Source organism: Chenopodium album, chromosome 2, assembly GCF_948465745.1.
Source record: "Chenopodium album chromosome 2, dcCheAlbu1.1, whole genome shotgun sequence".
In the NCBI taxonomy this organism is placed as follows: domain Eukaryota; kingdom Viridiplantae; phylum Streptophyta; class Magnoliopsida; order Caryophyllales; family Amaranthaceae; genus Chenopodium; species Chenopodium album.
Genome location: NC_137835.1, coordinates 33,516,544 through 33,538,183, shown reverse-complemented (window position 1 = coordinate 33,538,183; position 21,640 = coordinate 33,516,544). Strand labels below are relative to the sequence as shown.

At 34.8% G+C, this 21,640-nt stretch overlaps 1 protein-coding gene across 1 annotated transcript; it reads right to left on the bottom strand.

The window, feature by feature from the left end:
* Positions 1 to 4,747: 4,747 nt before the first annotated feature.
* Positions 4,748 to 6,588, bottom strand: LOC145571332 (uncharacterized). Its single transcript, XM_081630386.1, has 3 exons — positions 6,439 to 6,588; positions 5,039 to 5,371; positions 4,748 to 4,978 (listed from the first exon to the last, which is right to left on the bottom strand). The coding sequence occupies exons 1-3, from the start codon at positions 6,586 to 6,588 to the stop codon at positions 4,748 to 4,750; spliced, it is 714 nt and encodes a 237-aa protein (XP_081486512.1).
* Between the last annotated feature and the right edge of the window lie 15,052 nt (positions 6,589 to 21,640).

Here is a 21,640-nt window from a genome sequence, read left to right as displayed (position 1 = left end):
ATTCATCCTCATCCCCGCTGCGGCGGGTACAATTCCAAAATCATCCCCGCCCCACCCCCCACTTAGATATATATCCTCACCTAATTCCCACCAAAGACCCATTTAATCCCCATCCAAGACCCACCTAATCTTCGCCTCTCAAATATACAAATAACATAATCCGACATAATTAATATATATTACAATTTTTTTTTAAAATCAATTTTAATATGACACACTTTTTTGTTTATAATATAAGTGTATTACAAAGTATTATAATTAATATTTTATTTTACATAATTATTTTATAAAATAGTATAAAAGTATACTATTTTGTTTTAAAAAATATATAGAAATGGGTATGAGGTGGGGGTGGAACGGGTACGAAGTGTGTGCGGGGGTATAATGAAAATGACAAGCACCCCCGTCCTATCACCCATGGCGGGTATGATTATTATCCCTATCCTCGCCCAATCATCCCGCCAAATCGAGACTCATTATTCACAGGCGGGGATGGGGCGAGTCTCCTACTTGAGCCGCCCCACTGACATCCTTATTTATATTGCGTAGTTGAGGATGAAATAAAAAGTGCATTATTAAAGACTTAATTTACACAACTATAGACGATTGAGAGAAAGCTATAGAATGAAAAGGAAGGAGCAGAGGAAAGCAAGTAGAAATTGATCTCATAAAATTTTCAAAAATATAAAAGACAAAACACAAGGGAAAGGCCAAAAGGGGGAGAGAAATGAGGATGCGAGACAAAGATAGTAGGAAGGGAGCAGAGGGAAATTTCTAGGGACTACATGAAAGCATAAGATGATAATATAAGTAAGAAGAGACTTTCTCTAATATTATTAGGTTGAGACAATCAAATTGATCAAAATTGAAATGATTTGAGAGCTGGTTGGACGAGGCTCATTATAGATGAAGAAAACATCAAGTAGGAAAAGAACATCTAGGTTAGATTTAATCATAAAAGACAAGAACGAAGATAGAAAATAGATTGAGCTGAAAGGAGCCGAAGGGAAAGGGGGCGAGGGAGAGAGAGAAGGGGGAAGGAGGGCTAGAGAGTGAGATGCGTTGAGAGATAGAGGGAATGAGAGAGAAAGAGGGGAGAGGGAGAGGGAGGGGGATGGAGAAAGGAGAATATGATAATGAGATGTGTTGAGAGAAAGAAGTTTGGTAAGAGAAGACCAAGAAAGAGAGAAGGAATTGAGAGAGAGAAAAAGGGTCAAGAGAGAGAAAAGAACTAAGGGAGAGAGATGGCAAGTTATAAGAGGAGATAGCATGATAGAAAGGAGAGAGAAGGAAAAAAGAGAGGTTAGGGATTACAATTGATAATTAGTTTATTTATGATTTGGAGGAGATATATAATGTAAGCATAGAGTGGTTTAATACAGGATGTATGTATTAAGGTGTATATGATAGAGGTTTTATAGTTGTTGTTCTTATATGAGAGTAATTTTTGTAACAAAATGGTTTTATCACATAGATATGTATAAAGCATAGTCTATTTGATTATAAATTGACTTTTTTTTTTTTTGTAGTTTTAAAGGAAAGTTTGCTTAAGGTGAGATATCTAATGAATTTTTTTTTGGTAAAAAACTATTATATAAAATTAGTGTGGTAAATTAAGGTGAACTAACAATGGTTGTTATTTTTGCATAAAATATTAGGGAGAATACAAGATAATGAAGAGGGAGGAAATTAAGAATGAAGAGAACTTTAGGAAGTGTGAGAAAGAGAAAAGGTGGAAGTAGGAGCAAATAAGAATTGACTTTATAATATTAGAAAAATTCATAATTAAAAGAAAGAATGATAAAAAAAAAATTAAAACGATTTCATACGATTTTTTTTAAAATAATATTGAACTACGAAAAATACATTATTAAAGTATAGTTTATTTCACAAAAACAATATGACATGCAAATAGACAATTAAATATTGTGTAAACTATACAAAATCATAAAGATGATGGAAAATGAATAAATGATTAAACTAATTATGAATGAGTTTTAACCACATATTAGATTTATGTCACATGTATACATGTATTATGATTAGAATGACTCATCATCTTTATTCTTATAAGGATAAATGAGCTTATTCTTTGTTAATATGTATAAATTTATAAAATTTTAATGGACTTCAAATTTTACCTATATGTCAGGAATAATATCCTTTGTTATATTTTACTCAATTGAAAATATAAATACAAGATATTATAAACAAGAATATACTCTAAATTTAATAATGTTATCACCCATATCACAAGAAAATATTTTTAAGAGTCATTGTTTAATTTTGATGAGAAGATTTTGGCTTAGACATATAGTGTTTTTTTTTTATATATGAAATAGTTCTTTTAATATAACAATACAAAAATTATTTAGTAATCCTTCTAAAGTTCCCTTCTCCAGACAACTAAATATAGAGAGGGGTCGAGAGAAAGAATTAAACCAGGAAAGATAAAGGGGCGAAGGGAAAAAGTGAGGTCGGGTGAGTGATAAAGAGCAAGCCAGAAAAGAGAGAGAGAGAGGACATTCCAGAAGAGGAGAGGGTTCTAAAGAAAGAAATAAAGGTTGGGAGAAAGAGAGCTAGAGAAAAAGGCCCCAAAGGATCAGAGAGGAGTCGGGAGAAAAGAAATAAAGAGAGTAAAAAGGGCTGGGAGAAAAAGTGAATGAGAGATAGAAAAAAGAGCCTATGTGAGAAAGAGAGAGAGATATATAAGGGTCAAAATAGAAAGATATACAATAATAAGAAAAAAAAGTCATGTCAAGAGATAGAAAGATAGAGTGATAAAGAGAGAGATAGGTCAGGGGAGAAAGAAAAAGGGGAGGTCGGTAGAAAAGAGGGAGATAAAGAGAAATCGAGAGATATAAAGGGGCAAGGGGGGAGGGGGGAATAAGCTAAGGGAAGAAGGATCAAGTGCTATCTATGATTTTCAAAGGCTTTTAGAGGATGGAACAAGGACAAGAAAGATTAGGAAAAAAAAAAAAGAGCAAGAGAAAGAGTATAAGCCAATAAAAGAAGGAATGTTTGATAAGGGAGCAAATTAAATGCAACCTGTAATTTTAAATGTCGTTAAAAAAAAGAGGGAGAAAAAGAAAACAATCCTCCAATCACCTTGATCGTACCACCCAATTTGTCAATCCTCCAATCGCCCTGATCGCAACACCCAGTTTGCAATCCTCCAATCGCCATGATCGAAAGAATTTGATACTTGACTCCGAAAAATATTTCATATGACAACTCACAATTATCAACCACTAATGCTTAGATAAATAAGTCATAAAATCCTTTCACCCTATTAAATTTGTTAGCCTCAACATAGCTCAACCTGCTATATAAATAAATAGTCTATGACATTCAACATTAATCAATCAATTTTAGTCACAGTCACCATTCATATTCCTATTGACTATTTCATTGTCAATTTACTAACCAAGGTAGGTATAATATTAAGTCAATGTTAACTTGAAGTGTAACTACTACATGGACATTGAAACACCAATAAATTTGTTGAATAGAAAGAAATCGGATTCATTCAATTCAGCCAACACACCTCAATATAACATGTTTCCAAACAAGACTCATTGTTCAAAATATATAGACAATGAAGACTCTTTCTACATAACTATAATTTATAACCGTATAAGTTACTAAATCAAATTGTTTAGAGAAATTGGATATATTATTAACACGTTAAATACCACTCACATTATCAAGAATTACACGTTCGATGATTTTTCAAAATTGTTTTACACTTATAAATACACATAACTTTATTACAATAAACCGATAAAATTATGATTAACATAAAACATAAGCTAATTGAATGATAATAACCAATTAGAGATTGTCAAATTAGGGGACTGCATGCGATTATTTATGATGATGCAAAAGACATTATTGTGTATGCATATAGCTTTTATCTTTTCAACATTTGATGCCCCAAGTGATTTATTTTAATTCGTTTGACACAAAGTTCTTAAATTCAATTCTAATTCATAATAACTATTTTAATTCGTTCAAAGCAAAGTTCTTAAATTCGATTCTAATTCATAATAACTGTTTTGGGCACCAAAATATTTAATAGCCCATTAAATTTTGAATAAACAATTTCACAATAAGTTCTACTACTTTTGATTTTTGAAATCATGAGTAATTATTTTTTGGCTAATCAACACACACGTATATTACATTAATTTATTAGCAAAATAATCCATTATATCAAATTTCGTCTTTGTTTAACGGTAACAGATATACCTTACTCCGTTACCAAGACAACATTAGAAATAAACTACACATACAACAACGACTAATTACACATTAATCACCGAGCATGGATCACCAAATAAGGGGACCGCGCGCGTAGCACACGGGCCAACAACTAGTAGACCAAAATATCATCAATAAACACTACCACAAACTTGTCCAGGTATGGCCTGAAAATCCTATGCATCAAATCCATGAACACTGCAGGTGCATTGGTCAAACCAAATGGCATCACTGTGAACTCATAATGACCATAACGGGTCCTGAAAGCACTCTTTGCAATATCTTGCTCCGCAATTCTCAATTGGTGATAACCCGATCTCAAATCTATCTTTGAGAAGACTCTTGCTCCCTTCAACTGGTCAAACAAATCATCGATCCTTGGTAATGGATACTTATTCTTCACTGTCACCTTATTCAACTCTCAATAATCTATACACAACCTCATGCTTCCATCTTTCTTCTTCACAAACAATACTGGAGCTCCCTAGGGTGATGAACTAGGCCTAATATAACCTTTCTCCAACAAATCATCTAACTGGGTCTTCAACTCCCTCAACTCAGCTGGATTCATCCTATATGGAGCCTTAGAAATAGGTCCAATTCCAGGCACTAGGTCGATAGTGAACTCAACATCCCTTACTGGTGGCATACCAGGAATCTCATCCGGAAACACATATGGAAACTCTTCTACAACAGGAATACCCTCTTCACCTTTCTTTTCCTCACTTTCAACCTCTTGAACACTACACAAAAACAAAGGACAACCCTTCTTAACCAGCTTCTGTAGTTGCATTGCAGACACAATTCTTAACCCTGAGCTTTTCCCTTCCTTTTTATACACCACTTTGGTCTTACTTGGGCTATTCAAGGTGACCTTTTCAGCCGCACAATCAATTTTTGCTTTATACTTTCCCAAACAATCCATACCCAGAGTCAGATTAAAGTCATTCAAGTCAAAATCGATCAAATCGGCTAGAAACTCTACCCCAGAGATGGAAATAGGCACACTAAAAAACAATCTTGAACAACTCCTCACTTCCCCAGATGGAATAGACACATCTAGAGAAACTGATTCAGGAATCTCTAACCTGAGACTCCCAACTACTTTCTTAGAAATAAAAGAATGTGACGCCCCTGAATCAAACAAGACTTTCACAGGAAAAGAACTTATAAAGAAAACACCAATTACCACATCATTAGCAGACTCAACCTGACGGCTATTCATCACGAACACATGACCCTTTAGGGAACTTTCCGCACCGCTACTGGTTCCGGCCTTGGTTGTATGTCCACTAGACTGAGGTGGTTTACTAGGTGCACTAGACTCTTTCACCTTCCCAGACTTAAAATCAGCTTCCTTCTTGAAACACTCGTACTCACGGTGTCCCAACTTCTGACAGTAACGACAAGTTACCGGGTTTCCCTCACAGTCCTTCCCTGGGTGATCTTTCTCACACCGCTTGCAGAAATAACTCCTCTTGGGTTTCTCACCCCTTTGGTTTCCATTCCCCTTATGGTTGGACGACTGGCCTCCATTCCTCTTCCCAAAGATTCCCTTGTTGTCCTTCCTGTCTTCAGAATTCCCTTGGTAATTCCCATTAGGCTTGTGTCTCTTTTCACCCCGTGAAAAGAGTTCGGGTTCTTCCTTTTCTCTCCTACCTGCTCCATCTCTCTCCCCTTAATTCCATATAGATGGGCTGCACGGCCATAGACTTCATCTAGGGTTTCAAAAGTCACTCCCCCTAGCTTCCCTTGGAGGGTCAAGGTTAGGCCTTGCTCAAATCTCTGAGCTTTGATGGTTTCAGTAGGGACTACTTCTGGGGCAAACCTCATCAACTCAATGAACTTGCTGTAGTATTCACTTATTGACATGTTTCCCATTCTCAAGTTGGTAAACTCCATGCACTTCTGCTTTCTAAGGTAGGAAGGGTAAAACTTTTCTCTCAAGGCTTCCTTGAACTCATCCCACCCAAAGTTTGGCTTTTTCAACAGCTCACCTTTTCTTTGGGCCCACCATAAATCAGCTTCCTCCCTCAAGTAGTAAACCCCATTGTTCACCCTAAGTTCACTTGGGCAATTGATAGCATCAAACAGCTTGTCAAACTCCCTAATTCAGTTTTCTAGGCTGGCTGGGTCCTCTCTTCCCAAGTAAACAGGTGGTTTAGCTGCAGCTACCCTCTTAAAGACTTCACTATAGGCATCAAGCTCGGGATTTCGGTGTTCCCTTTTCACCACTTTCGTGATATTCTCAGTAATACGGGTTAACTGCTTAAGGTCCTTTCCAACTTTGGAACCAGTGCGCTTACTCCTTGATTGATCCCTCATTCTTGGAGACATACTTCCTGGGTTTAATTACCACACTTTGAAAATTAAGACAAGTTTTATCATACAACATTTAATTCACTTAACAACATATAGAAATTTAAAATAATTCATTTTATTTCATTAATAATTAATGAAAATACAACTTTGTCACTTAGGACAATTATTGAAACATGAAACAAAAACATAGTTAAAAAACAATCAAATAACACTATGAGCATAACCATCTTCAAAAGGATCATAATCCGGATCATCACTTCTTTTGCTTGGTTCGGCCATGAGAGTGTGGTTATAACCACTATAGCTTGGAATAAGGCCTGATGAGCTTGACCCAGATTTACTAATATTTCTGTCTGGGGCAGGAGTGTGACTTGGGCTTTTTGTTGGGCTTACATCCCCACAAGGTTGGCTTGAAGAAGCTTTGGGGTTTGGGCTCTTTCTTTTGTAGTTTGAGAATGAGTTCTGGGCCTTTTTGCAACATGGAAATGGGCTTTTGGGCTAAGTTGTTTAGAAGATTTATAGCTTGGAGCTTGGCTAAGAGAACGGTAATGCTTGCTCCTACCAAGAGGTGGTATGGACTCATCACTAGATTCCACATACTCATGTCTCTTCTTTGGGTATGAAAAAGGTACTTGGGAATTTAAGAAGTACATTTGGTCATTAGGTCCAAAGGTTCGATCTTTTGGGATCGTGGGAATTTTCACATTTTTCCTCCTAGGTTCATACTTGCGCTCCACATAGTGCAAGTCCCTCTTAAGGCTAGACATGGTTGCCAACCATTTCCCTTCATGATGATGCTTCTCATTCCACATTCCGTCTTCCTTAATAACATCCCCATATTTGTCAAAGAGAGGTTGGTATTTCTTAATCCTAGGTAAATGGGACAAAACCAAAAGGACCATCCAAGGTTGTTGGGTCAAGACTTCCTCACCATCCTTCTCATAAAGGGTCAAGGCCAAAGTAAAAATTCCAGTCATGAACTCACTAACTGAGACTCCACTATCTTTCAAGTAATGAATGTCAAAATATAGATGTCTCATTTGATCAATCTTTTCCATCTGTTTCACACGCACATGCAAAACAATTAATTAAATGCCAAATCACACAAACAATCCAATTCGAAATCCATTTGCAATAAGCAATTCATAACTTAATAAACCAAGTTTAACTCAAAATCAACCAACCATGGGTAATACTCCAAAATTTCGGACCCCCTATACTCACTTCAAGGTGTTTTAGCACCAACTTTAATGCACACTTAATCGCATACTCAAGTTTTAAATAATTTCAATTCTTTTTATTTTCAAAAATAATAAATATGTACTTGAATCAAGATTAAAGGACGGTCAAGCCCGCGACTCCCAGGAAAGTTACCTAGGACGTTGAGGCGAGCATTTCCTAGACAGAGAGTCGTACCCATTATAGGCCTCCGTAGAGAACTCAAGAATCCTTTTCTCCTTCATCTTTCCACAAATAAGAAAATAGTTTTTTTTTAAAGTAAAAATAAGGCTTTTTACTCACACACAAATGTGAAACTCTATCTATCCTATATGCCCTCTTAAGTCTACCCACAATTTTAATTACTATTCCAATTTTAATCTTTTTAGGACCTTGAAATCTGATACCACTTTGTGAAAATCTGATACCACTTTGTGAAGATCTGATACCACTTTGTAACACCCCCAAATCTCCCTCTACGGAAATACCAGTATAGTATGTATAATTATAATGTAGAGATAGACTTAGGCGTATTACCGCCGCGTGATTACGCAAGGCTACTCAACTTACTAAACAAAACAATACTTTGCAGCGAAAACTTCAAAACTCTTCTTATTAATAATAACTATAAATAGAAACCAATGTCATGAGTACTCAAATTAAATACAAAGACCAAGATTCCTAAATTAGTGAAACCAAATCCCGGGACTCCAATGCATCACTTTATTCACTTCACCTGAAATAACATTGTTTACCATTACGGTAAACAGGGCAAACCAAAATAAATAAGAAGTACGGGTTAGCAAAATATGCTAAGTACGGTAAGTGCAAGATAATTAAACTCAATTTATTTGCAAACATGCTTTTAAAACCAATTTCCAATAATTCTAAACTCATGGTTTAAAACCATTTCTCAATATTCTAATAACCAATAAAACCAATGCCAATTATTTAAAACCATTTCCTTATATTAAAACCTAGTTCCTCATAATAAACCAATTAAACCAATTCCTCTCCTACGTGTGCACACCCCCAAGCTAGTCTCCTTATGTTACAAGGCTATTGTTGAGGAAAGACCCGGTCATACAAAGTCCAAGGCCTTATCAATAAACCAAATCCGCATAGTGGGATCAGAAACATGCTTATAAAGCATAATAATAAATCAATGATTCAATAAATCCTCTTTTAAATCCAATAATTTAAGCTTTGATGAAAACAATCCAAACTCCTTTTCAATAAATCCAACTTGCTTTCAAAATCAATCCTTTTTAAACATGAATAATAAATTAATTAATCAAAACATGTTATAAAAATCATTACTCCAATTCAATTATTAAAACCAAACTTTTAAACATACTTTTATTTCATAAACCATAATTCAAGTCAATTTAATTCAAGCAACATTAATCATTCAAACATTTTCATTCAAATCGATCACTTTCAAGGTATCTAGCCACCTAACGTACCTTGATCCTTTCTTAGCCAAAAATTACTTCAAAAGAACTCTCAAGTAGCTTGATCAAAAACACCCTACAAATATATATAACCTTAATTAATATAAGGTTATCAAATAATCACAAACAATTAAATTAAATCCCAACTATATGTACATGAACCTTTTAAATTAATTCCACATAACATCATTAAAATCCGATTTTATATAATTAAAACTTCTCATAATAATTTTATATATCTCCTATAATAATAATAATAATTGAATAAGAGAAAAGGAGAAGAAAGATAAGAAACCAAGGAGAAAGAAGAATTGGATTTTCGTTGGAAAAAGTAGGCAGAACTTGCGGAGGCTATAATTCCTTTATTATAACTTTGAATTGGGTGATTCTTGAGCCTAACCTCAAGGACTTTTCGAGAGGAACAATTTTCTGTGAAACATCAATACCCCAAAACTGAGCAGAAGTGCTCGAAAACTGGATTCAAAGATAAACGAGATAATTTGTGTAAAATTGAGGAGAAGAAAAGAAGAGAATTGGTGTGAAGAATGTGAGAGGTATGAAGGGGTATTTATAGGCTAGCTCATGCAAGAATTATGGTAGGAAAATTTAGGAAGAATTATGGTAAGTAGCGTTTAAGGGATTACTTGGAGAAGTGAGTAAAGATTTAAGGAAAGTTTTAATATTGAAGAGATTGTGTATAATTGAATATGGAAGGTATGTATGTCATGAAAAATAATAAGAAAATTGGAATTACTTGGGGAATAATTAAGAAGAATGAATGACAAGAAAATATAATGATTGGATATTAAAAAGTTGGAGAATTAGAATAAGGAAAATATGAGATTTTAAGGAGATAATTAAAAATACAAATTACCAAAATATTTTTCCCAAAATCTACATGGGATGGCCGAAATTTTTGAGCCCTCAGCCCTCCTATTTAGTATTTAGGAAATTATTTTGCTAGTTTTAAGGAATTAAAATAATTGTGTAAATAATATTTATTGTATAAAATAATTAAATGATAAAATATCAAATATTCACCAAATAATTTAACTAATAAAATCAGATTTTCACATAGAAAAATCCGAATTTTATTAGTCAAATAAATGGGATTTTCGGACTTATTAAAATAATAATAAAATATAGATTTTGCCTTAATTAAAATATCCAAAATATCTAAATAATTCGGTTTTTAAAATAGGATAAATGGATAATAAATCTTATCCAAAATAATAATTTGTTTTTAAAATACTTTTGGCTCCAAAATTCAAATATAATTTTGGCTCCAAGATTTAAATAGTAATTTGAATTACTAAAATACCCTTTTTAGAAAATAATAATTAATTAATTAATTAGGAAAATATGTATGAAAATACGGGGTATTACACCCACGTTAGTTGAAGATAAACAGGTATAATTGTGCACATATAATGCATTAATGCTAAGTAAGTGATTTTTGGATAGGTTTTTAAAAATAAAATTGTTGTAGTGGTTGAAGATAAATAGGTATAATTGTGACACATATAATGCATTAATGCTAAGTAAGTGATTTTTGGATAGGTTTTTTAAAATAAAAATGTTGTATAGAGATTTATTATCAATAAAATTATAATATTTCATATATACAAAATTAATCATAACTTTTAATAAATATTCTATAACTCAATTTTATTTTCATTATCAAATTCGTATTTAAAATCTCTTTAAAATAAGATCATTTATAATATACTTAACTGCAAACTTTTATACGTAGCTGGCCAAGCCGTACTGTGTCACCAATTATTACAAGAGTTACTTCGTTAGTGCTATATAGTTACTCGGTCAGTGTTATAGTGGTTACTCAATTAGTAATATAGATAAAGGTTACTTAGTCAGAGTGTTGGAGGTTACTCAGTTAGTATTATAGGGGTTATTTGGTCGGTTTTATAGAGGTTTCTTTGTTCGGCCATATGGTGTGGCTAGCCGTATAAAAAATGCATTGTTATTTAATTTTATTTTTTAAAAAATTATAAGAGAATCAGTAAAAATAAGTTTTAATCAGTAAAATTAATTCTAACTTAGTAAAAATACTTTCAGTTTAGTAACAATTTAAATTCAATAAAAATAATTTCAAGTCTATATTAACATAGATATCTATTTACAAACCAAACTACAAAAAGTACACAATTATATAAATAAGCGATATGATATTATATGTCCAAATATTTTACATTATCAAGAGGGATTATATAATCGTATTTAACATTCAAGCTAAAATGTTTAGGACAATATGGCATCGTCGAGCACAAAACTATATCATATCATATCAGTAATAAGTAAAGTCGGTATCGCATTCACGCCATGAGACAACGACACTTGACATTCTAGTTTTTCGCCAAGTGTTGTAGCACACAAATGGATATTGTTGTAATTAGATTAGATTGGATAGATTTGTGTAAGATAAAAAAAAAAGTACACACAAAATAATTTTTAATTCTTTTGAATTTTTTTTTTATCTTTTTATTAACAATAGAATTTTACTTATATCAACACACAATATATTATAATAAATATGAATATCCAATTAACAATAGAATTTTACTCCTATACAAATAACCGCATAGTTATAACTATAAATATGGTTGTAGACAGGGGCAAAGCCAGGATTTGGGACCTACGAGGGCCAAATTCTGTATAGTTTAGTTCCAGATTCGACCCTAGTTAAACACTTGACTTGTAGTCTCCCAATGAGGACTTTTTGCATTTGGTTAGGCTCGGACTCAAACCTATTTATATTAAATAGCAGTGATAAGTTACTTACTACTCAAATCAATCCTCATTGATCGATGTATGGATTGGTGTGATAATATTTTGATAATTTTAGTAGAATACTACAATGCATTTTAGACCAAACATACTTGACACAAGGACAAATGTTAACTACTAAGCCAAGGAAATATTATTAAAAAGGAGTTAGTTAATTTGTATATATTGTAAAAGTTTACAGGGGCCAAATAGAAATTTTAAAGGCCACGAGAATGGGCTACGGGGGTCGAGCACCTGACAGCCCCCCATGTAGCTCCGCCCATGGCTGTAGACACCCAAATGTGTCTCCCCAAAACCAAACCCAGTGATGAATACCTTTCACGTCATTTAATTATCAAACCAAGTGAAAGTGTGAAATGTCTAGTGATGAGGATGTTTTTTATTAAAATATTTATCTTTTTGTTTTCAAAAATATTTATTTTCTTACTTTATTTATGAAAATTAGCCAGTCCAATTTGGTTTGGTCCATGATAAAGGTCCAATAATAGTGTAGTTGGATTGGGCTCGAAAAGAGCTTTCCAATGATATATTATGAGCCCAATTCTGATGAATAATGAGGAAGTTATGGATTAAATTAATTTAGGCCCAATGATTTTAAAAGTGGCCCAATGATCTAGAGGAGGGCATATTAATTATTATTCCTAAAGTGATTAAGATTGATTTTAATCTCCTAGGATTATCTAGAAGGTTCTTTTTAATTCTAATAAGATAAGGATTGGTAATTATATTTTAAAGATGTTTTATTTTGAAAAAATATAGTAATCTGATTTTAAATCTGCTTAGACGTGGAATTACATGTAACCGGTTTAAAAGATAATTCCGCGTATAAAAGCGCGTTGTACTTTTGAATCAGCGCGAGCCGACAAGGCTGTCGCCTGGCGCTGCAACTGTCGTCTGGCGACGAGCTTGTCGTCTGGTGCCGACTCTTATCATTGGCAACATGAGGTATTTATTCCGAATATGACTTTCTTTGATCCCGTGCTATTTTTCCAATAAATAGGGGTCGTATTTCCCTGTTTATATTCATTCACAATCAATATTTACGATCATCTCTCTCTATTCTCTCTTTAAAAGCTAGAAGCTTTTTCTCTCTATTCTTTTTCTAAACCTTCCCTCTCTCAAAATTCCTCATTCATTAATTAGTTCTAGACACACCTAGCCAAGTTCGAAGTTGCTTCGCCCTAAACGTGAAAGGTTTGATATTTCCGAGGGTTTGGTCCCAAATCTCTATTTCAATTATTTAATTTAATTGTTTGTTTTATTATTTTCTTTGAAGTTACTAATGTGTGTATTTTGTTATTAGAAAGAGGTACGAGGCATTGAAGTAAGTAATTTAATTGCTTTATTGATCTTTTGATATAAAAATCATGCTTAGATTATTTTGTTGATTCCTAGTATCATGTTAGTTAGTTTTATTGCTTCCTAGTATCATGTTTAGGGTAATAACTAAAATTTCTAATATCATGTATGTTTATGATGCTTCTTATTTTTTTTCTAATATCATGTTAGTGTCATGTTAGGGCTAATTAATCTTTATGCTTAGTGACATGCTAGGGTTTGTTATTAATCTTGTTAGTATCATGCCTAGGATCTTGCTAATATTATTATGCTTTGAGATTGAGAATATTATGATTACTATGATGATGATTGTGATTATTATTGTTATTGCTTGATCACACCTTTTATGCATGTTTAAAGGGAATTTGTACTTGTAATCACGCTTAATAAGATAATTAATAATCTTGTTTAGGCTAATATGATTATAATTTCAAGTGATCGCAAATAATAGTTTTGTTTGTGCATTAATATTCAACCAGCACAGATTAAACAGGTTTAGGGTTAATCTATTGATTGCATGTTTGTTAGAAAGCACACATGAATATGAGAAGAATAAAGTAGAGGCCTATTTTTTAGGGCAGGTTCAATCTCTTTTAGGTTGGATTTGTATCTTGATCCCCAAACATCCAGTCATGGTTCCAGACCTATTGGAGTTAACGATCTTCTGGATCGTTAAGGGGTGTAACCTTCACCTTGTGAACAGTTTACAAATTCCTAAAACTTGTTGGCGACTCTTTTACTCTAGCTTCCTTCCCTTTGGACGCCACCATGCTTAAGTGTATGATCACAGTGGGGCTCAAGTGTGGGATGGCTTGAAATATTCCCTACAGTTTTTTGGCGACTCTACTGGGGACGATTTCTATTTTAATTCTGAACATTTATTTTGGCAATGATTTAGAATGAGTGGAAGAGACTCGAAAAGTTCTAAGTATTTGATGTGCGTAATTTTGATTAACATTATTGGCATAAACGTAAAAAGGTTCGCATTGGAAAGACCATCCGCAATGCGTAAAAAAATAGGATTTTTACACGTATGAATCTAGGGAAATATCTTTCACAACTAAAGTCAAAATAATGCTACGAAAAAAACTGAAAAATTCAAGAATAGAAAGATGCTGAGGCGTGTAGGAATTTGTGCTGAGAAAATAGCGTCAGCACCGAGCGATGGCGCTATCGCCTGGCGTCGCCTGGCGACACTGCCAGTGTAGACACCCAAATGTGTCTCCCCAAAAACAAACCTAGTGATGAATACCTTTCATGTCATTTGATTATCGAAGAAAGCTAAAGTGTGGAAAGTCTAATGATGAGGATGTTTTTATTAAAATATTTCTCTTTCTGTTTTCAAAAATATTTCTTTTCTTACCCTATTTATGAAAAAGTGCATTCTAATTTAGTTTAGTCCATGATAGGGGTCCAATAATAGTGTAGTTTGATGGGGCTTGAAAAGACCTTTCCAATGATATATTACAAGCCCAATTCTGATGAATAATGAGGAAGTTATGGCCAAAATTCTAAACTAGGTTCAAACCGGATTTTACCTACGACCCAATGATCATGTGGAGGGTCCAAAGGTTTAATCCTATCCCTAAACTAATTAGGATTAATTAGAATCTTCTATGAGTTTCTAAAAGATCTTAATTATCCCTTTTAAAAAGATAAAATTAAAGAATTTGAAATTGAATAAAAACTTTCCTTTTTTAAAACTTTCCTTTTTTTTAATCCTAATTCTATTCGAATTAAAGATGTTCAAAGACAGTCAAATATTATTTTTGTGCCTCATAATCTTTATACAAATCGTATATGGTTGGACAGATCTTGAAATTATCTTTCCAATGATATATTATAATATTAGTTCCGAGCTATAACGAAAAAGATATGAATGGAATACGAAATTCTATCGAAAATTGACATCCTTCCACTATTTTGGCCATATCTTTTTATCTACAAAATATTTTAATCAGATTCTAATTGGATTGGAAATTAGACTTCAAGAGATTTCCAACGACATATTATATGACTTATTTGGACTTCTAGATCAAAAGATATGATAAAAACAAAATCAACAAAAAAGTTGTCCCAGTGCCAAACGACAGGTCTGTCGCCTGGCAACGAGCTTGTCGTCTAGCGCTGCTCTTATCGTTGGAGACAGGAGGTCTTTTATTCTGAATAGAACTCAAAATCTTTTACATCCTTTCCGTGCTATTTTTTCTATAATTAGGGGTCATATCTCCCCGTTTTTAATCATTAACAACAATCATCTCTCTATTATCTCTTTAAAAGCTAGAATCTTTCTCTCTCTCTCTCTCTTCTTTTTCTAAACCTTCCCTCTTACAAAATTCCTCACTCATTAGCTCTAGATTCACCTAGCCATGTTCGAAGTTGCCTTCGCCCTAGACGTGAAAGGTTTGATATTTTTAAGGGTTTGGTCCCAAATCCCTATTTCAACTATTTAATTTAATTATCTGTTTTATTCTTTTCCTTGAATTTACTAACGTGTGTATTTTGTTATTATAAAGAGGTACGAGGCATCGAAGTAAGTATTTTAATTGTTTTATTGATCTTTTGATATAGAAATCATGCTTAGATTATTTTGTTGATTCCTAGTATCATGTTAGGATGTTTTATTGCATCCTAGTATCATGTTTACGGTTAATTAATATTTCGAATATCAAGTATGATTATTGTGATGCAACCCTATTTCTTTCCTAATATCATGTTAGTATCATGTTAGGGTTAAAGCTTTGATCTTTAATGTTTAGTGACATGCTAGGGATTGTTATTAATCCTGTTAGTACCATGCCTAGGATCTTGCTAATGATATTATGCTTTAACATGATTATAAATTATAATAATTATGATGGTTGTTATTATTTATTATTGTTGCTTGATTATATATTATTGTTATTGCTTGATCACACCTTTTATGCATGTTTAAAGGGAATTTGTACTTGTAATCACGCTTAATAAGATAATTAATAATCTTGTTTAGGCTAATTTGGTTATAATTCAAGTGATCACCAATAATATATTTGTTTGTGCATTAATATTCAACCAACGTAGATTAAACAGGTTTAGGGTAAATATATTGATTGCATGTTAGTCAGAAAGCGCACATGAATACGAGAAGAATAAAGTAGAGGCCTATTATTAGGGCAAGTTTAATCTCTTTTTATGTTGGATTTATACCTTCATCCCCGAACTTCCAGTCATGGTTCCAAACCTATTGGAGTTAATGATCTCATGAATCGTTAAGGGGTGTAACCTTCACGCTGGCGCTGCTATCTAGCTGGCTTGCCTAGCCAACACACATGCATGGCTGCTAGGCTTGCGGCCAAGGCAAGCACATGGCTAGCACCCTTGCTAGCCTAGCGTGCCTAGCCCTCGCTTGGCTAGGCCTTAGCGCGTTGACTTGTAATTTGACTTATTTTCTCATCTTCTTGATTTGTTGAATTGATTCGACGTATCACGCTCGGCTTCGACGCTCTAAGCTTGGAATCTGTTGACTTTGTTCATAAAAATCTATTAACTCATTTAATCCTTCAGATTAATTCGTCATTTTGGTTCGGTTACACGATTGGGTGTGACCCAAAGGGTTCAATCAAGATTAAGTTGTAATATTAATTATTCATTAGTATTACTGATTGGAAGCGACCTCGAGCTAGGCATTCCGATCACTTGATCTCACTGAATATTTAACTTCCTAATTAATTTCGAACCCTCTATCGCAATAATACACTTGTTCGAAGGACACCATTCCTTTCAATACACACTACTTGAGATTGATAGGATTCTGGTGAAATTCGGAAAGTGCTTGGTAGATTTCAAAGACCTACAACAACTTGATTTTATAGAAACAGAAAGTATGGAAAACAAGCTTATTGCAGAAGAAAGGCTTTACGACATCAAACAACTCTAAGAAGATTAGTCCAAAAGAATAAAGAACTTGAATAAAGAGCAGTTAGATGTTTATGCCGAATTGATAAGTAACTTTTATGTCAGTTTTAGGGGTCCTTAAAGTGTTGTTTTCTAGTTATTTTCTAAATAATTTCTCTCTTTTTAGTCTTTATTTCACTTATTTGCTTATTCTCATCTTTTGTCTTTTAATTTGAGTATTTTGGTAAGTTTTAGTGATTTTTAGTTTAATTTTGTAATTTATTTATGTTTCTTATTCTCTAATATTTCTAGTCTTGGTACTAGTTAATAATAATCTTCTCGTTTTACTCCTATTATTTCTTTTAGTTTCAAGTTTGTTTTCTTTATTATATGTTATTTTATTTAATTTGATTTTATTATTTCTTTTAGATTTTATATTTTATTTTACTTTAATTTTATCCTTTTTTTTTTATTTTTTTTTTTTTTTTTTTTTTATCTTTAGTTTATCTCTTGATAATCCCCTCTTATTTTTGTTGTAGGTCGTGTTTGGTGTTCCGGGTTGGAGTCAAATGTGTCACTCTAAGAAGCATCCAAGCCCCAAAGTTGCTGCCACATTATCCTACACCCCACAATCACCTAAACCTACACCTCACCTTTGCTCACCATTTCCCCTGCTCCCTGCTGTGCCTCCTCACACCAGCCTCCCAAAGCAGCCCACAACTCCATTTCACCCATTTCAACCACCACCAGCCACGCATTCCTACACCTAAAACCACCATAATCACCGGCAGCATTCACAGCCACAACACCACCGAACTCAGCCACAACAAACACACAAACAACCCACTTCCCCTGCTTCACCTCGCAACTATCACAACCAATACACCACCTCACAGCGCAACATCCCGCAATAATCTCCAAACAGCCCCAAAATCCCAGCCTATCTCACCACCGTTTTCCCCACGTTGCTCCCAGCAACCGTCATACATTCACCGACAACAATAATAGCAGCGACGATCAATTACCGCAACAATTGGCAACTCACTACAACCCAGACCAGTGCGAGTGCGACCTTGGGTCCTTCCAACCTTGTCCAACTTTCAGGAGATGCCTAGCCGCGGCCGCTCCAATTTTACGGGGTTATTTGTACGGATTAATGAATTAGAACGGCTGAGATTTCGTGTCATTTATCCAAGGGCCAAGATTTAATGATGATTGAAAGGGAAGCTTTCCAGCCGTTTGATTGCTTGCGATGGTGGTGATGAATCTAATGATGGTTAAATGATGATTGAAACAAAGCAGCCACGAAGGAGGAAGGAAGCTTATGGGTTTTGGGATTTCTATTTTTGTGGGGGTTTTTTTTTTTTCCTTTTTCATTTTTTTTTTCTATTTCTTTATTTTCTTTTCTTATTTTATTTAGCTTGTAATATAAATACCCATTTTTAGCTTAATACTCTCTTAATTTTAATTCACCCCAGATTAATTTTTAGTCTCGCTAATTTTCACTCTCTTAGGGTTAGATTAGGATTTTCTCCATTGTTGCATCTTGATCTTCTTCCTACTTTGTCAATTCAAGTCTTCCATTAGTAAACTCTTCCTCCCTAACTCTTTAATTTAGTCTATTACTTTCATTTTTTTTACTTATTGTTTTGTTGATTCATTACTTGCTTATTTTGTTCTTTCTTGTTTGATTTTCATGTTCATCCTCGTTAATTATGTTTTCTTACATTGTTTAGTTTTCATGGTTTCCTTCACTTCTCTAGGTTAAGTTTTTAGCTAGGGGAAGGGGGTGAAGGGTATGGATTAAAATTGATAATTGATGATGATTGATTGAACTCATGCTATGAATTGATGAATGTATGATATTTGATAGTTTGAGATTATTAGAAGCACATTATTTGATGTTCCCTAATTTAGAAGCACCAGAATGATTTGAATTAGGATAAGATCATCTTTACTTTAATGATTGCATGAAAGTGAATTGTTTAAGTAGAATTTTATGTATTGTACACTCTTAATCTCTTGATTTAATTAGTGTTTATTTGAATGCATGCAAGTGATCTTGATTTGGCCAAGACCTCATTCATTGATTTGCTTAGACAATTGCATGAGAGTGAGTTTTTTAGGTAGAATTTTGTATTATATGGCATGATCTTCACGATAATCATCATTGTCTATATTTGTTAATTGTGTTTGACAACCCGTACCCCCTATCGTTGTTTCCCTTTGGTTTAGTCCTTCTTTATATTTCTTTCTTATTTCTTTTGAGCTTTTAATCAAAGAAACCCAACTAAAATATACCATCATTTACTCGTGCATTAGTGAATTTGGTGTTTAACTCGTGTGCTTCTTTTTGGGTTCGACCCTTTACTTTCCACTAACTATTTTAGTGCAAGTTTAGGTTTATAAATATTTAATTTGATTAGGGTAGTAGACCCTATTTAGGGTAAAAATATCCCATGTACGTAGACTAATCCCGTAACGACACGTGGCCCAATTGTAGGGCGACACGTGTCACTATGGGAAGGTGACACATGTCTAAGGCACAAAAGAGCCCTTGAAATCAGCATTAAAAGGCCTTCTTACATCATGGCCCAAATCCCGAGGGATATTCATGAAAGCCGCAAAACGGTGCCCCCGTACTACACATGGCATCTTCTGATTGCGCAGCCAATCACGTCACAGAATTTTAGGGTACAAACCCTAAATGGGCACAAACTCCCACCCCTATAAATACCCCAATCATTTATGATGGGAGCGGTGGATTACGACATTACAAGCAAGACCATTAAATAGCTCCAACTTCTCTCTACTTTCTCTCTCTAAGCCTTTTTTGTTAAAATATCTAACTAGATCGTCGGAGGCAAATATTCCGGTAAAGGAATATTCGTTTATTTTATAGGTGTCCGAGTCTCATTGCTTGAAGAGCGTGACCAGTATCCGAGGAAATCCAAAAAACACTCGAAACATTTGGCGCCGTATGTGGGGATACTCGTCCGTTATGGCAATAGATGGTCAGACACCTAATAGCAGCCCTCGTCCAGGCGAGGACGGTCATGTAGAGGACGTAATCCCTACAATTCTAACCAGTGATCCATTGACCGCCTCATTTCATGAGGCCGATGATCCTCTTATTATCGCTGCTTCTTTGCAGGCCGTGCTCAACAAACTTCAGAAGGAGTTCGAGAGCTACCGAGCTTCTACCTCTAGGCAGCCGCCCAGGAAGGAGGGAGAAAGAGCTCCAACGAAAACACAAAACAAAGCAACCAATGCAAAAGATGCTAGGAACACCCTATTTCGCCGGTCGAATGAAAGGTCTCCAAGGGTGCCACAGACGAATTTGGCTAATCTATTGGCGAAAACCCAGTCGGCTGGGGGGAGGGAGAGACAGCCTCGAAGAGAGGAAACAGAGCCGTCTCGACAATGGAAGGACGCGAGAGACTATCTTCAGCATAAGCAACGGGAGCGTGCTGCTTACTCGAACACGGCTTCAACTCCCACAATGCCGGATGAATTTTCCAACCACTCTCTTTCCCAACATAGCAACTCGATCATCTCCAGCAAGAGTCAATCTATGCGTACTTAAACCCCTATTCCAGTACAATCGCTTCAGTATCAGCCCCCTCAGGGTTTCAACGACGTTTTGCAGCCGAGCCCCCAGGTCTTCGGACAGTATGGGTCGTTCGGTCAGACGTTCGACCAGACTCCTTATTTGCCCGGACAGCCGGTGCAACCCCTACTAATTGATTGGCAGATGCGTTTACTGTTTCTTGGAGATAAGCCGCCTCCGTTTTCGCAAGAAATTTTAACTGCTCCTTAGCCGTCGAAGGTGAAAAGTGTACTCGTGGGCACCTATGATGGTACGGGCAACCTCGAGGAACATATCACTTCGTACAGAAACCTGATGTACTTACAAAGCGTAGATGACGCTACCTGGTGCAAATACTTCCCGACCACTTTGAAGGGTGTGGCGCAGGATTGGTTCAACAGCCTTCCGGCCAGGTGTATCAATTGTTTTACCACACTCAGTTTGCTGTTCGTGGGAAATTTCTCTTATAACAAACCACCTCGAAAGACAAGTCTCAATTTGGCAACAATTGTGCAAGGAGAAAAAATGAGGACCTACGTTCGTACGTCTAGAGATTTAACCAAGAAAAAGCCCAAATTCATAATCTGCCGGAAGAAATGGCTTACTCTGAATTTCTTCGGGGATTAAGGCATAATGGTTTAAGTTTGATTTGGTAAGAAAAGGGGTTCGGACATACGCAGGCGTGCTGCAGGAAGCCGAAGCCTACATTGAGGCAGCCGAATTTCGTTCTCTTACAAAAGAAGAGGTACCGGCCAAGGGGGCTGAGAAGAAACAATCT